Source organism: Bos indicus, chromosome 9 (assembly GCF_029378745.1).
Source record: "Bos indicus isolate NIAB-ARS_2022 breed Sahiwal x Tharparkar chromosome 9, NIAB-ARS_B.indTharparkar_mat_pri_1.0, whole genome shotgun sequence".
Lineage (NCBI taxonomy): Eukaryota > Metazoa > Chordata > Mammalia > Artiodactyla > Bovidae > Bos > Bos indicus.
In genome coordinates, this window is record NC_091768.1 from 98723919 (window position 1) to 98739331 (window position 15413).

Below are 15413 nucleotides of genomic sequence, written 5' to 3' on the forward strand. Positions count from 1 at the left end.
TGAAAAATCTATATGTTACTTTATAGGTTCCTCTGGCCATATTAGATAAGTGTATTAGTTATCCATATATCTTCTAGTTTAAAATCCATTCTGGTTCCATAAGTGATTGGATAGTTTATGAATTCCAGTATTATAGTCTACTGATATTCTTTTCTTTCCTCATTTCCAATTACCACTAACTTTACCCTACTTTAACAGTGACACCTTGCTAGCAGCTCATATTTTGACAGCCAATAATGCAGCAAAACTCCCAAAACGTATACCTGGTTTTGCTTCATATTCCTTATGCTTTCTCAATGGATTACACATATTCTGGCTTTCACCCTCCCACGTCACTACAGCTGTTTAATTTTCAGAGGTCTTTCCATCTTCTTCTTAATTCACCTCCCTGTATCATTGAAACAAAGCAAGACGTGTCCCTCTCATTCGCTGGTTTCTGTGATTTACTCACTTTCCCCAATTACTCGCCACCCTTTTGACGGTTTTTTCTATTCTCCTATAGAATCTAAAATTTCCAAGTAGCATTTTGGGTCCCCAGCCTTTTCCTCACTATACTGAAACAACTTAACACGCATGTGCGCACACACGTGCACACACACACATTTGCCCACACACACACACACACACACACTTTCCTTTAGAAATGTTTGACAGTTTCCATCAACTTAACTCAAACACTTGATTATAGACCAACTTTGTTGACAGCCTGCTGCTGCTAAGTAGCTTCAGTCGTGTCCGACTCTGTGCGACCCCATAGACGGCAGCCCACCAGGCTCCGCAGTCCCTGGGATTCTCCAGGCAAGAACACTGGAGTGGGTTGCCATTTCCTTCTCCAATGCAGGAAAGTGGAAAGTGAAAATTGAAAGTGAAGTCGCTCAGTCGTGTCTGACTCTTAGCGACCCCATGGACTGCAGCCTACCAGGCACCTCTGTCCATGGGATTTTCCAGGCGAGAGTACTGGAGTGGGGTGCCATTGCCTTCTCCATGTTGACAGCCTAGATCTCTCTAATAATCGCCATACAGATTGTTCCATTGGTTCAATGACCATATCTGGTTTGTCCCCCTGGCATTTCAACCATAACTTGAAGAAGAACCTAATTCCACCACAGGGTCGAATATGGTTTATTCGGAAAGGTTTCTTAGGAGAGATGAGGCTGGTGCTTAGTCATGAAGGTGGTTAGTAGTTTCAGGAGAAAAAGGAGGATAAAAACAAGTAAAGGGTGGAGAGAGAATACAGATTGATCAGAAGCAGGATGATGGAGACCCACGAGATCTGGGCATGTCTGAGGACTGCCGGTGTTTACTATAATTTTTGCCCAGGCACTTGTAGACGAATGCTGGGGAGAGCAACAGTCCGCTTGCAAAGGTCTTTGTGTAGCATGTCAATGGGAAATCATTTATGGATTTTAAGTAGATGAGAGATATGATTTAATTAGTCAATTAAAATATTCATTGTGCAGCAGACAAAGGAGTGATCTAAACAAGGCAAAGCTGGAGGTAAGAGAGCAAATAAAGAGAAAGAGCTTTCCTGTAAAAAATTTAAGCTTTTAAGTGCTAAATAAATAAAAATGGAAAATAAAATGATAAGGAGATGTTTATTGTAAATGCAAATATGGTTCATATCTTTTCATATAAAAAGCTCACACAAATTGATTTTGGTATAGAAAATACATGAATATAACTTTGCAAACATATTCATGTAGCATTTGTACCACAGTGTGAAAATGTTCATCCTCACTTGTTAAACATCATAATCCAAACTGATGCTATGGACGGAATGTTTGTGTCCCCAAATTTTTATGTTGAGCCCCCAACCCCCAGTGTGATAGTGTTTGTAGGTGGGGCCATCGAGAGGAAATTAGGTTTAGTTGGGGCTTCCCAATTAAACCTAATGCAAAGAAATAGAGGAAAACAACAGAATGGGAAAGACTAGAGATCTCTTCAAGAAAATGAGAGATACCAAGGGAACATTTCATGCAAAGATGGGCTCGATAAAGGACAGAAATGGTATGGACCTAACAGAAGCAGAAGATATTAAGAAGAGGTGGCAAGAATACACAGAAGAACTGTACAAAAAAGACCTTCACGACCAAGATAATCACGATGGTGTGATCACTCACCTAGAGCCAGACATCCTGAAATGTGAAGTCAAGTGGGCCTTAAAAAGCATCACTACGAACAAAGCTAGTGGAGGTGATGGCATTCCAGTTGAGCTATTTCAAATCCTAAAAGTGCTGTGAAAGTGCTGCACTCAATATGTCAGCAAATTTGGGAAACTCAGCAGTGGCCACAGGACTGGAAAAGGTCAGTTTTCATTCCAATCCCAAAGAAAGGCAATGCCAAAGAATGCTCAAACTACCGCACAATTGCACTCATCTCACACTCTAGTAAAGTAATGTTCAAAATTCTCCAAGCCAGGCTTCAGCAATATGTGAACCATGAACTTCCAGATGTTCAAACTGGTTTTAGAAAAGGCAGAGGAACCAGAGATCAAATTGCCAACATCTGCTGGATCATCGAAAAAGCAAGAGAGTTCCAGAAAAATATCTATTTCTGCTTTATTGACTATGCCAAAGCCTTTGACTGTGTGTCACAATAAACTGTGGAAAATTCTGAAAGAGATGGGCATACCAGACCACCTGACCTGCCTCTTGAGAAACCTATATGCAGGTCAGGAAGCAACAGTTAGAACTGGACATGGAACAACAGACTGGTTCCAAATAGGAAAGGAGTACGTCAAGGCTGTATATTGTCACTGTGCTTATTTAAGTTCTATGCAAAGTACATCATGAGAAACCCTGGGCTGGAAGAAGCACAAGCTGGAATCAAGATTGCTGGAAGAAATATCAATAACCTCAGATCTGCAGATGACACCACCCTTATGGCAGAAAGTGAAGAGGAAGTAAAGAGCCTCTTGATGAAAGTGAAAGAGGAGAGTGAAAAAGTTGGCTTAAAGCTCAACATTCAGAAGATGAAGATGATGGCATCTGGTCCCATCACTTCATGAGAAATAGATGGGGAAACAGTGGAAACAGTGTCAGACTATTTTTCTGGGCTCCAAAATCACTACAGATGGTGACTGCAGCCACGAAATTAAAAGATGCTTACTCTTTGGAAGGAAAGTTATGACCAACCTAGACAGCATATTCAAAAGCAGAGACATTACTTTGCCAAGAAAGGTTCGTCTCGTCAAGGCTATGGTTTTTCCTGTGGTCATGTATGGATGTGAGAGTTGGACTGTGAAGAAAGCTGAGCACTGAAGAATTGATGCTTTTGAACTGTGGTGTTGGAGAAGACTCTTGAGAGTCCCTTGGACTGCAAGGAGATCCAGCCAGTCCATTCTGAAGGAGATCAGCCCTGGGATTTCTTTGGAAGGAATGATGCTAAAGCTGAAACTCCAGTACTTTGGCCACGTCACGTGAAGAGTTGACTCATTGGAAAAGACTCTGATGCTGGGAGGGATTGGGGGCAGGAGGAGAAGGGGACGACAGAGGATGAGATGGCTGGATGGCATCACGGACTCGATGGATGTGAGTCTGAGTGAACTCCAGGAGTTGGTGATGGACAGGGAGGCCTGGTGTGCTGCAATTCATGGGGTCACAAAGAGTTGGACACGACTGAGCAACTGAACTGAACTGAACTGGGGCTTCCCTGGTAACTTGGATGGTAAAGAATCTGCCTACAACCAGGAGACTAGGGTTTGATCCCTGGGTCGGGAAGATCCGCTGGAGATAGAAATGGCTACCCACTCCAGTATTCTTACCTGGAGAATTCCATGGACAGCAGAGCCTGGCAAGTTCTATAGTCCGTGGGATCACAGTCAGACACAGCTGAGCAACTAACAACAAAAACTGGGTTTAGGTGACGCCTCGTGAGAGCTTAGGTGTCTCTAATGGGACTACACGCTTGTCAGAGGAAAAGAGCCCAGAGCCCGCTCGCTGTCTGAACCTGACCTTTCTGGCACCCTGATCTCAGATGTCCAGCCTCCAGAACTGAGAAAATAAAATTTCTCTTGTTGAAGTCACCCAGTCTATGGCATTTTGTTATAGCATCCCAGAGAGACTAAAACAGAAGGCCTGTTCTCCTGTTTAATTAGCAAATAATTTTATCAAGAATCATAAAATACAAATTCTGATCTCATCTCATACTGAAGATTCTGTCTGAAGGAAGTAATATAAAATGTGGATTAAGTGATATACCTGAAAAGTTTATAATAATGTAATTACAAAAGGCAAAATAAATTGAAATAATATAAACTCCAAGTATAATTGCAAATAGTTAGAATGTTGCTTAGCCATAAAAAAATGACATTTTGATATCAATAACAACTTCAAAACATATTATACTAAGTGAAAAAGTACACTAAATAGAAAGGACATAAGAATGAAAAAAATGGTATTTGCATATATTTTTTTGGAAAAAGTCCAGAGAGAAAGCATAAACATATTAATAGGTGATAGGATAGTAAGTGATTTAATAAGATTTCCCTCCATTTGGCAGTTTATTATTTATGTAACTTAAATTAATTATTTGTATCTTCGTAGTCAGAAGTCTGTCTCATCTCTGCTTCGAGACCTCTTCATTCAGTTAGTGATGTGCCCTAGGTAATTCCCCTTTAAGTTTTTCCCAAACCCCACCTTCTAGTACAGTGACTAACAGTGGTAAAGAATACACCTGCCGATGCAGGAGATGCAAGCAATGCAGATTTGGTCCCTGGGAGGGGAAGATCCCCTGGATGAGAAAATGGCAACCTACTCCAGTATTGTTCCCAGGAAAATCCCATGGCCAGAGGAGCCTGACAGGCTACAGTCCATGGGGTCACAAAGAGTCAGACACGACTGAGCAACTAAACACACAAATCACCTGGAAGTTTTCTTTAAAACTCACTGTTGCCATGGAAGCGAAAGTGAAAATTGCTTAGTCCGTCATGTCCAACTTTTTGCAACCCTATGGACTGTACAGTCCATGGAATTCTCCAGGTCAGAATACTGGAGTGGGTAGCCTTTCCCTTCTCCAGGGGATCTTCCCAACCCAGGGATCAAACCCAGGTCTCTTGTATTACAGGCAGAATCTTTACCAGCTGAGCCATGAGGAGAGTCCAGGAATACTGGAGTGGGTAGCCTATCACTTCTCCAGGGCATCTTCCCAACCCAGGAATCAAACTGGGGTGTCCTGCATTGCAGGCAGATTCTTTACCAACTGAGCTATCAGGGAAGCACTGTTGCCATAGAGCCTGGCTTTAAAGGACTCCACAGTGTGTCCATATATATGGAGTATTTATTGAAATATGTATATTTTACAATACAAGGCACTTGTTATCCTTCTTGGCTCTTATTAACAAAAACATTACTATTACAGTGTTTTGTTATATTGTTAAAACTTCTTATAAAAACTTTACCAGGTAAAACTTTTTTTTTTTTTTTTTTTTTACCAGTGAGCCTTGTAAAAGAGCTCACTTCTGTTAGTGCTGTGCTGCCCTACCTACCATTACAGTCAGATTTGTTACCTGTTCATCTTTTGCAGGGCTTCTCAGGTGGTGCTAGTGGTAGAGCACCTGCCTGCCAATACAGGAGATATAAGAGATGCTGGTTTGATCTCTGAGTCAGGAAGATCCCCTGGAGGAGGGCATGGCAACCCACTCCAGTATTCTTGCCTGGAGAATCCCATGGACAGAGGAGCCGGAAGGGCTAATGGTCCATAGGGTCCCAAAGAGTTGGACACGACCCAAGTGACTTAGTTTGCACACAATCTTTTACAAGTATTTTTCTGGTTATTTGGAGACCTGAGGCATTGCATTTTTCTGATATATTGAAACAATTATGACTGGCAAATACGGCAGACACGGAATTACATTTCTCCTTACTCAGAAATCTAGACTGATGGCAACGAGTTCACCAGTCCTAGGGCCAACATCCTGTTGCCTGAGTAGCTCGGAAACTGTAATTCTGGCCCACCAGATGCTTAATCACAGTGATCTTATGAATCCAAATTTCATGTTGGTGGCTGATTCATGTCACTGTATGGCAAAAACCACTACAATATTGTAATTAGCCTACATTGATATAAATTAATTTTTTTAAAAGTTTCATGTGGAAATATTTCCTAATGAAATTAGGAAATCAGTGTCTTTGCATTTTATTGTTTCAATGTTAGTGAGTTGGCCAAATGGACCATTAGAGAGACACAGTGTAGCTTCTGCACTTGAAGTAAAAGTCTTCTTTTTTTCTTTTTAGCTTTTTCAGTTCAGTTCAGTTCAGTCTCAGTCGTGTCCAACTCTTTGCGACCCCATGAATTGCAGCACACCAGGAGTCAGACACGACTGAGCGACTTCACTTTCACTTTGCACTTTCACGCATTGGAGAAGGAAATGGCAACCCACTCCAGTGTTCTTGCCTGGAGAATCCCAGGGACAGAGGAGCCTGGTGGGCTGCCGTCTATGGGGTTGCACAGAGTCGGACATGACTGAAGCGACTTAGCAGCAGCAGCAGCAGCAGCAGCAGCAGGCCTCCCTGTCCATCACCAACTCCTGGAGTTTACTCAGACTCACGTCCATCGAGTCAGTGATGCCATCCAGCCATCTCATCCTCTGTCGTCCCCTTCTCCTCCTGCCCCCAATCCCTCCCAGCATCAGAGTCTCTTCCAATGAGTCAACTCTTCGCATGAGGTGGCCAAAGTACTGGAGTTTCAGCTTTAGTATCAGTCCTTCCAAAGAACACCCAGGACTGATCTTATTTAGAATGGACTGGTTGGATCTCCTTGCAGTCCAAGGGACTCTCAAGAGTCTTCTCCAACACCACAGTTCAAAAGCATCAATTCTTCAGCGCTCAACTTTCTTCACAGTCCAACTCTCACATCCATACATGACTACTGGATAAACCATAGCCTTGACTAGATGGACCTTTGTTGGCAAAGTAATGTCTCTGCTTTTCAATATGCTCTCTAGGTTGGTCATAACTTTCCTTCCAAGGAGTAAGCATCTTTTAATTTCGTGGCTGCAGTCACCATCTGCAGTGATTTTGGAGCCCCAAAAAATAAATTCTGACACTGTTTTATGCTAAAAAACAGATCTACCGAAAAGAAACTTTCAAAGTATATGATGAGGAATTTTAGAGAAACTTAAGTCCCTTCCTACTAATTATTATTAGTTTTGTGACCTTATGACAGAGACTGTGATTTAAGTCCTAAACCCATTACAGCACATTCAATAGATGTCGGCATATAAAGTGTGCTGTCATCTGTAGTCGCTTCAGAGTGCATTCAGTATCTCGGTTCCCAAGTGCATTAGATTTTATTAAAAGAATTCAGCTGCAACATCCATTCTTCCTAATTGGTTTACGGATGGCCCTCACCATTCGGGCAAATCCTAATTGCATTTTCCCACAAATCTAGTTTGATTTATGGTTCCCTCTTTGCTCTATATTATTTATATAAATCGAGATTAAATTCTTAAGACATTAAATAAAACTTAGAGTAGTTTTTGTAAAAGTATGAGACATATAAGGATCCTTAACAATATTTTTTGCTTTGTTTTTTTTTTTTTGCTTTGTTTTTATTTAGTCAAGTTGTATCCAACTGTGTGATATCCAGTAATAATAACTTTATTACCTTTTCAGAGATTAATTATATTTCACTTTTTTTTATGTACAGATTTTTAGAATTAGTTGGAATGAATTATGCATGGAATATTAAAAATAGTATATCTTTCTGTAAGCTTTAAGTGGGTATAAATTTGGAACAGAAAAAATATTATCTAAGGATATAATGACAGAGCATTTGCATAAAATTAGGTAATGTCCCTTTGCATTAACAAGTTTAGGTGGGGATATTTTAATCGGTTTTACAAATTGTAGCTCTTGAGACTCCAAGGATTAATTTGGAATGGACCTATAGCAGACTTCAGAGAATCTAGTGTTTTTAAATAAGTAAATGGCAGAAATATGAAAACAGAAGATAACATAATAAAATCCTGTCACTGCTAAGTCATTGCATATTAGCATGGACAATTTTTGTAAAACTAAGTAAAGATTTCCATGGAATTGTACGTATGGAATCATTTCGTAGAGAGCCCATGAATATTTATGGGCAGAAAGAGGAAGTATAAGTTGTCTATTAGAGTTTATAAAAAGCCTTCTGGGCATCTTAGCAATATGTTCATTATTTGAAAAGTTTGGACATTTAGAACTTTGAGTTCTGAACCAGAAAGAAATAAAGTATATTTAGAATAAGAGATAAAAAGGAAGAGAAATTGATTTTAAGATAAATACAAAGAAAAAGGAGAAAGATGCCTAATTTCAAACAAATTTTCGGCCAGATAAACAAACGAGAGGCATGCTCTCAATAGCAGAAATGATAAATTGGCATCTAAAAAAAACTGAAAAAGATGGTTAAGAGATGATGATAAGACAAAGAAATCTAAATCATGGTTGTAGCTGATTTTTTTAAGTGAGGGATTATAGTGAATCTCTACTGGAATTGAAAAAAGATTCCCTAGCACTCACAGTGACTCTCTGAGATCCCATGGACTGAAGCACGCCAGGCCTCCCTGTCCATCACCAACTTCATGCTCAAACTCATGTCCAGTGAGTTGGTGATGGCATCCAACCATCTCATCCTCTGTTGTCCCTTTCTCCTCCTGACTTCAATCTTTCCCAGCATCAGGGTCTTTTCTAGTGAGTCAGTTCTTCACATCAGGTGGCCAAATTATTGGAGTTTCAGCTTCAACATCAGTCCTTCCAATGAAGACTCAGGACTGATCTCCTTTAGAATGGACTGGTTGGATCTTCTTGCAGTCCAAGGGTCTCTCAAGAGTCTTCTCCAGCACCACAGTTCAAAAGTATCAGTTCTTTGGTGCTCAGCTTTCTTTATGGTCTAGCTCTCATGTCCATACATGACCACTGGAACCGTCTTGTGTGTCCACCCCAGCCAGCTGTAATAAGAGGCTCTTCTCCGTTCCTACTGGGGTGGTGTCAGAGGGACAGGCGCTGGTAGTGAGACTGCTCCATCTGTGATGTCAGGGTGGGGAGCGATGGTGGGCACTGCTCCCCTTCTCTGCCAGGACGGTGGTGGTGCAAGCCAAGGTGCTGAACTCCCACCCTCACCCAGAGATGAGGCGCTCTCTCCACCCACCCCAACCAGGGCCAGCTCGGACATCAGTACTTCTACCCCCCAGCTCTTTCTGCTAGAGAGATACCAGCATAAACCAGCTGAAACAGAAGGTTTAAGATCTGGAGTCTCACAACGCGCCAATGTCCAGGTTTCAATAAAGAAATCAGTTGTCACACCAAGAATCAGGAAGGTTGTAAAGTGAATAAAAAAAGATAAGCGACATATGCCACACACCCCCAGGCCCTGGCAGGCATCATTCTACTCTGTTTCCATGAGTTTCTTTTAGATTCCTCCAGAAGGTATTATCACATGGTATTTGTCTTTCAGTCTGACTTATTTCACTTAGACCTTAACGAATATTCAGGTTGTTCCAAATGGCAGGACTTACTTCTTTTTATGGTTGAGTGATATCCAATATAGGTCTTCCCTGGTGGGTCAGTGATAAAGAATCTGCCTGCTTATGTGATAAAGAATCTGCCTGCTTATGCAGGAGATGCGGGTTTGATACCTGGGTTGGGAAGGTCCCCTGGAGAAGGAAATGGCAACCCACTCTGGTATTCTTGCCTGGGAAATCCCAATGACAGAGGAGCCTTGCGAACTACAGTCCACGGAGTCACAAAAGAGTCAGACGTGACTTAGCAACTAAACAGCAAAAACAATATCCATTATACACACACACACACACACACACACACAAAGTTGTTTTCTTTATCCATTAAAAAGCTAATTTTTCAAAACCATAGAAGTGACCAGTAATCAGTGCTGTGTAATAAACACACACCTACACACGCACACACGCATACACTATTGTGCTGTGAAGTACAGGGAAAGCGAAAGTCACTCAGTCGTGTCCGACTCTCTGCGACCCCGTGGCCTGTGCAGTCCGTGGAATTCTCCAGGCCAGAGTACTGGAGTGGGTAGCCATTCCCTTCTTCAGGGAATCTTCTCAACCCAGGAATCAAATCGAGGTGTCCCACATTGCAGGCAGATTCTTTACCATCTGAGCCACCAGGGGAGCACTATAACTTTCTATAAATACGTATGCATGCTGGCTACGTTTTCTTTCCTTAGAGTATGTTCTACCACCTTTGGAGGGCATGTTAGAATGGTGACATGATGGTAGATAGTAATTATTTTTTGTAAATGTAACTTCTTGGCAAAATAAAAATCTGTCAATTCTATATCAGTTCCCAAAAATGTGACTCAAAATTTATTGTTCCATGAATCCCCGAAGTCTGGGAAGGACATCATACTAATATTGTTGACAACATCTCCTTCTGTATAGCATCCAGCTCAGAGCTCTGAACAAAGCAGTTGCCGTAGGCACATGCTCATTTAACAGTTGAATGAACTTGGCTGAAAATAGCGGCTAATAATTCTAATACCAGACCAAATTTCAAATCTTTAATGAGCAAAAGTAAATCTTACTTCTCTACTGCCCAGTGTCTTCTCAGTAACCTATGCAATCATATACTGGGGACAGTGTGCTATGTACTGAAGATCATTTTAAACTCTAATAAAGGCCTCCATGTTACCACACTCCTCAATTCCACTTCAGCATTTAATCATCTTAATGTTTCTTAATATTCCACTCAGTTTCTAAAACTAGTCTTTATGTGAGCTTCAGATAAAACATGTTTGTCTTTATCTGTTTGTCATATTAGATATACTTTTATATATAGTTTGTTAAAATTAAAATTTTTCACACAGATATTAAAAATTAACATGATGTCAAATAATTTAAAATATTAAGATAGTAGGTAAATTATTTGCTATCTTGTTTATATTAAGAATTGACAAAATAATTATTTTATTAACCTAATAAATGAATAATAATTTACCTTTTTTAAAATAAAGAGGCATAAAAAAATAATGTTTAGACTATATGTATTGAACAACACAATGGAGTATAATTTCCTAAACATTTCACTAATCACTTTGAATTTTGTAACCTAATAAATTAGTTCATATGTAAATAATGCTACAAGATATTTGTAGCAGATTTAAAGTTGTACTCAATGTGAATAGCTTAATATGAGATATTTCTTCATTGATAAAAATCACAGTTTGACAGGTTGAAAGATTCTCATAGAATCTCTTCTAATGTTCATTTTTTTGAAACTCATGTTATCAGATGTAGACCACCATTTTTCTTTTTAAACTCTCTCATTTATCATTACTTAATTTTCAGAGGAGCCTAGCCTGCTACCACCCATGGGGTCCCAAAGAATGGCACACAACTTAGCAATTAAACAGCAAATTTTTTATCACACTTTTATGGTTTTGTGGTTATATTCATACCTTGAGAACATGTTTTTATTTTATTTATATAGAAAGATTTGAAGGTGATATTTTAAAGTTATTTCTAGAATATTCCACAAAATATATCAGACTTGGATTAGAACTTGCAGTTATTAGGAATCTTAAAAGTTTTAACACTCTGAACTTAGTTGCTTTCATTAAAATGTTTTCCTTAAACAAAAGTTCAGGCTTTTCTTCCTTACAAAGTAATATTTTAAAAGTGACACTTTCTAGGAATACTTTGTAAAATAGCTTGAAATAAAATAAATCCTTAACAGTGTTATACATTTTTTTTCTCCAAATGTTTGTGAGATTTTTGTTGCCCATTATTAAGATAATTTGATTTGTCTTCCAGAACGTTTTGTACAAAATGAAACTTATAAAAGCCAAAGTCTTTTCATCGTGCATTTTCCCATGTGTTTTAAAACCTGATTCCTGCTTTTATTTTTTTATTTTTTCCTTTGAAGGTGAGAGGCCCTCCAAGTGCAGGAGCATTCAAAGAAAGACCCACCAAACCCACAGCGTTTCGAAAATTTTATGAACGAGGAGACTTCCCAATTGCCCTTGAACATGATTCGAAAGGAAACAAAATAGCGTGGAAGGTAAGTCCTTGCAGAGCTGCGAGAACCAGCTGTGCTCGCTGTGGAAGTGCTATCTCCCAGTGCCAAACACACTCGACTGATAAGTAAATAAGCTGGAGTGATTTCTCGGTGAGTGGAAGATGGTGGGTAAGCTCTTAGAGGAAGCCCCTGTGTCAGCTGCCCACCTTGACTAACAATTAAATTACAGCCTGCAGGAAAAGAAAATGACAGAGTTGCTTTGCCTTAGAGAATTGTGTGCTGACCGATCCATCTCTATTTTTATGAGAGCCTGGCATTCCAGCCCGTTTCAGGCAGTCCATCAAATGATGAAACTGGTGGCTGGATGCGGAGAGCAACAGCCATTTATCTCCCCCCAAATTTCACCTTCCTGCAGGACACTTCCAAATGGAAGCTTTAATTACCTAAATGGATAGGTCAAGATTGTCTGCTCCCTGGAAATGCAGAGTGGAATACAAAAGCAGGCGGGCTCTGACGGAGGCCCTCTCCTCTCTGTCTGCAGCACGTGTCAGCTGGCGCATTGGCTGTCATACGAGCTCTGTTAGAGACTGACCTCGGCCGCTGAAAGCATTATAGCACCGACATTTTTCTGACAAAAGGTTAATTGGCTTCAAAATAAATGTATTGCCTAATGACTCCATTCTAATGGGGCTGTGTTTCTTTCTAAAAGGCTCGCTGGTGTTATTTGTAAAAACTTGCCAATCTCTCAACTGGAGAAGGCTTTTACATTTAATTTGAAAAATGAATGCTGATCTCTAACCAGCTTCTGCTATTTAATTATTTTTTGTTATCAAGGACTTTGCTTTGGGTGATATTTATCAGCTAAAAGGGCTTCTCTGCCTGAAGACTGGAAAGCAGTTGCCCGTGTGTGAGCATACCATCAGGTTAAGGAGCACAAAAGGTTTTGCCAAATATTTTGAATTTAGCAATTGATCCATGTAGCAAAAAAGTCCCACAGTAGTGTCTGAAGGGCGAATGTCAGGATTGTTTATAATTAGTAACAAATTTATGTTAAAAAATAAGAATGATCAAAGTGAAGAATTCATCAAAATAAACAGCTTAGAAAGAGTCATTAAAATTAACTTTTTCCTTCTCTTTTGGAAAAACTGAAAGAATTGATTGTATTATTTCTAGTATGTCTTTAAATGTTTTCACATAATTATCAAACGTTTCTAGATCTTGAGCAGTCACATAATATCCAGTTACTGAACTTATTAAAAAGTTATTTGGCAAGGGAAATCTAAAGTTGTCCTTGTTATTAAGTTTTGTTATATATTTTAGGCAAATGAAGGACATTATTATCTTGGTTTTAATCATCTGTCTTAAAATTTGCATTTGTTATATGAAAATGTGCATGATGAGAAAAAATATATAGCAATATAACTAATTTAGATATTTCCATCTTAAAAACTTTAATTAGGGATTGGTTTGTATTAATTACATGGATTTTGATTAATTACATGGATTTAGTGTTTGTGTCAACGTACCAATTCATGCATGGTAACACAGAGATTCTTAAGAACTTGATTCCTTTTGAGTAAAAGAATATGCCATATTTCCTTATGAAAAACAAGTGGATTTTGGTGTTTTATGTAATTTTAGCACATAAAAATTGTATCAATAAAAGAATCTATAGATTCTTTTTGACCTGCTTGAATAATCTTGAGTAACTTCTAGAAATGTCAAGAGACAAAAAAAAGTTTATCTTGAAAATAATAAAAGCATAGGGTGAATCATTTTGCATTATCTTTGGTACTCCAGCAGTCAGATGGCATATAAACTGCTTTTCTTTTTTATAGCTATATTAATTCTTTTAAGCTACTATTGACTATTGTAGTGATTCAGCAAGCTAAAAAGTCAGATTAAAGAGGAAGCAATTTATTTGCTGCTGCTGGTAGGATAATAGCATACATTTAAAAAGACATCTTATCCTATAACCGGTAGACGTCTATCCTTTAAACCTTTGCCAACCAGATTTCAATTGTACTACTATAATGCTGAAGATAAAACATTAAACTTACTAAGCACAGGCTTGTGAGCGATCTCTCATATTTATTCGTATTTATTTCTTGGCACATATACTGTGGGGAACGTCTGATACTTGGTAGGACCAGAGGCCTTCTTTTAGGATAACATTTCTAAGGAATGGACATTGAATGTTTAAGAAAGCAGGGCTCCCCAAGCACCCTGCAAAAACCACACTAAAAACCGCCCCAGACCCGGCACTATACTCCCTTGTGTGCGGATAGAGCTCTGGTCAAGTGAACTTCTCACCTCATGGCCTAGCTTGCCCCTTGCTAAACACTTCTGAGTAGCTCTGATTCCCAGGAAAGTACCTGTCCTCTCTCCACAGTCCTTGTGACACCCCTGGGACTCCAAGAGTGGTTGTGAGACCTGAAATGGTGTGTGGAATTAAGTGGCAAGGAGATCCACTTCCTTTATCAGAATTTCAAGAAATGTCTTTGCAAGGTTAGGTTTCTCAACCCACATCCTGAACTGCCGTCATAGTTTAGAGCACATAAAAATGATCATTTCTTCCGCATATCAAAACAACAGGGCAGACCAAATGCCAGAATCTGTGCAGTTTAGTGTATCCCTCGTGGTATCGCTAAAGATCCAAGCACGGTCTAATGCATCTTTCGGCAGTGGTGGAAATGTGCTTCATCTGTAATGTCTAATACATTACAAGTAGCCATATGTGGCCATTAAGCACTTGAAATGTCCCCAGTGAGCCCGAGGAACTAAATTTTAGATTTTAATTAATTTTAATTTAAATAGCCACATGCTTACCATATTAGACAGTGCTGCTCTAGATTAAGATAAGATAATTCAGTCAAAAATAAATGCTTGAACCTGCTAGCCAGATAGGAGACTATAACTATCTGAGAATCATTATTAAAATGAAAAACTAAGACTAGTATATGCATCTTTGAGATGGCTATGCTTATCATACATTCCTTGGTAAATATGAAAAAACTTTTGCAAGATATTTGTAGCAAAATTTTCTATATACTTATCAGGGGCAAGTTAATGATCTATGAAAGATGAATCAGTTCAGTTCAGTTCAGTCACTCAGTCGTGTCCAACTCTTTGGAACCCATGGACTGTGGCACGCCAGGCTTCACTGTCCATCACCAACTCCCAGAGCTTGCTCAAACTCATGTCCATTGAGTCGGTAATGCCATCCAACCTTCTCATCCTCTATTATCCCCTTCTCCTCCTGCCTTCAATCTTTCCTAGCATCAGAATCTTTTCCAGTGAGTCAGTTCTTCCCATCAGGTGGCCAAAGTATTGGGTTTCAGCTTCAGCATCAGTCCTTCCAATGAATATTCATGACTGATTTCCTTTAGGATTGACTGGTTTGATCTCCTTGCTGTTCAAGGGACTCTCAAGAGTCTTCTCCATCAC

General features: G+C 39.5%; 1 protein-coding gene across 2 annotated transcripts in view; it reads left to right on the forward strand.

Moving 5' to 3' along the window:
• The window catches only part of PACRG (parkin coregulated), a 529211-nt gene that overhangs the window by 51603 nt on the left and 462195 nt on the right, over positions 1 to 15413 (forward strand). For both annotated transcript variants that reach the window (XM_019967667.2, XM_019967668.2), the window contains exon 2: positions 11874 to 12008. In XM_019967667.2, the coding sequence (XP_019823226.2) occupies positions 11874 to 12008 (135 nt within the window). The remainder of the gene's footprint in view (positions 1 to 11873; positions 12009 to 15413) is intronic.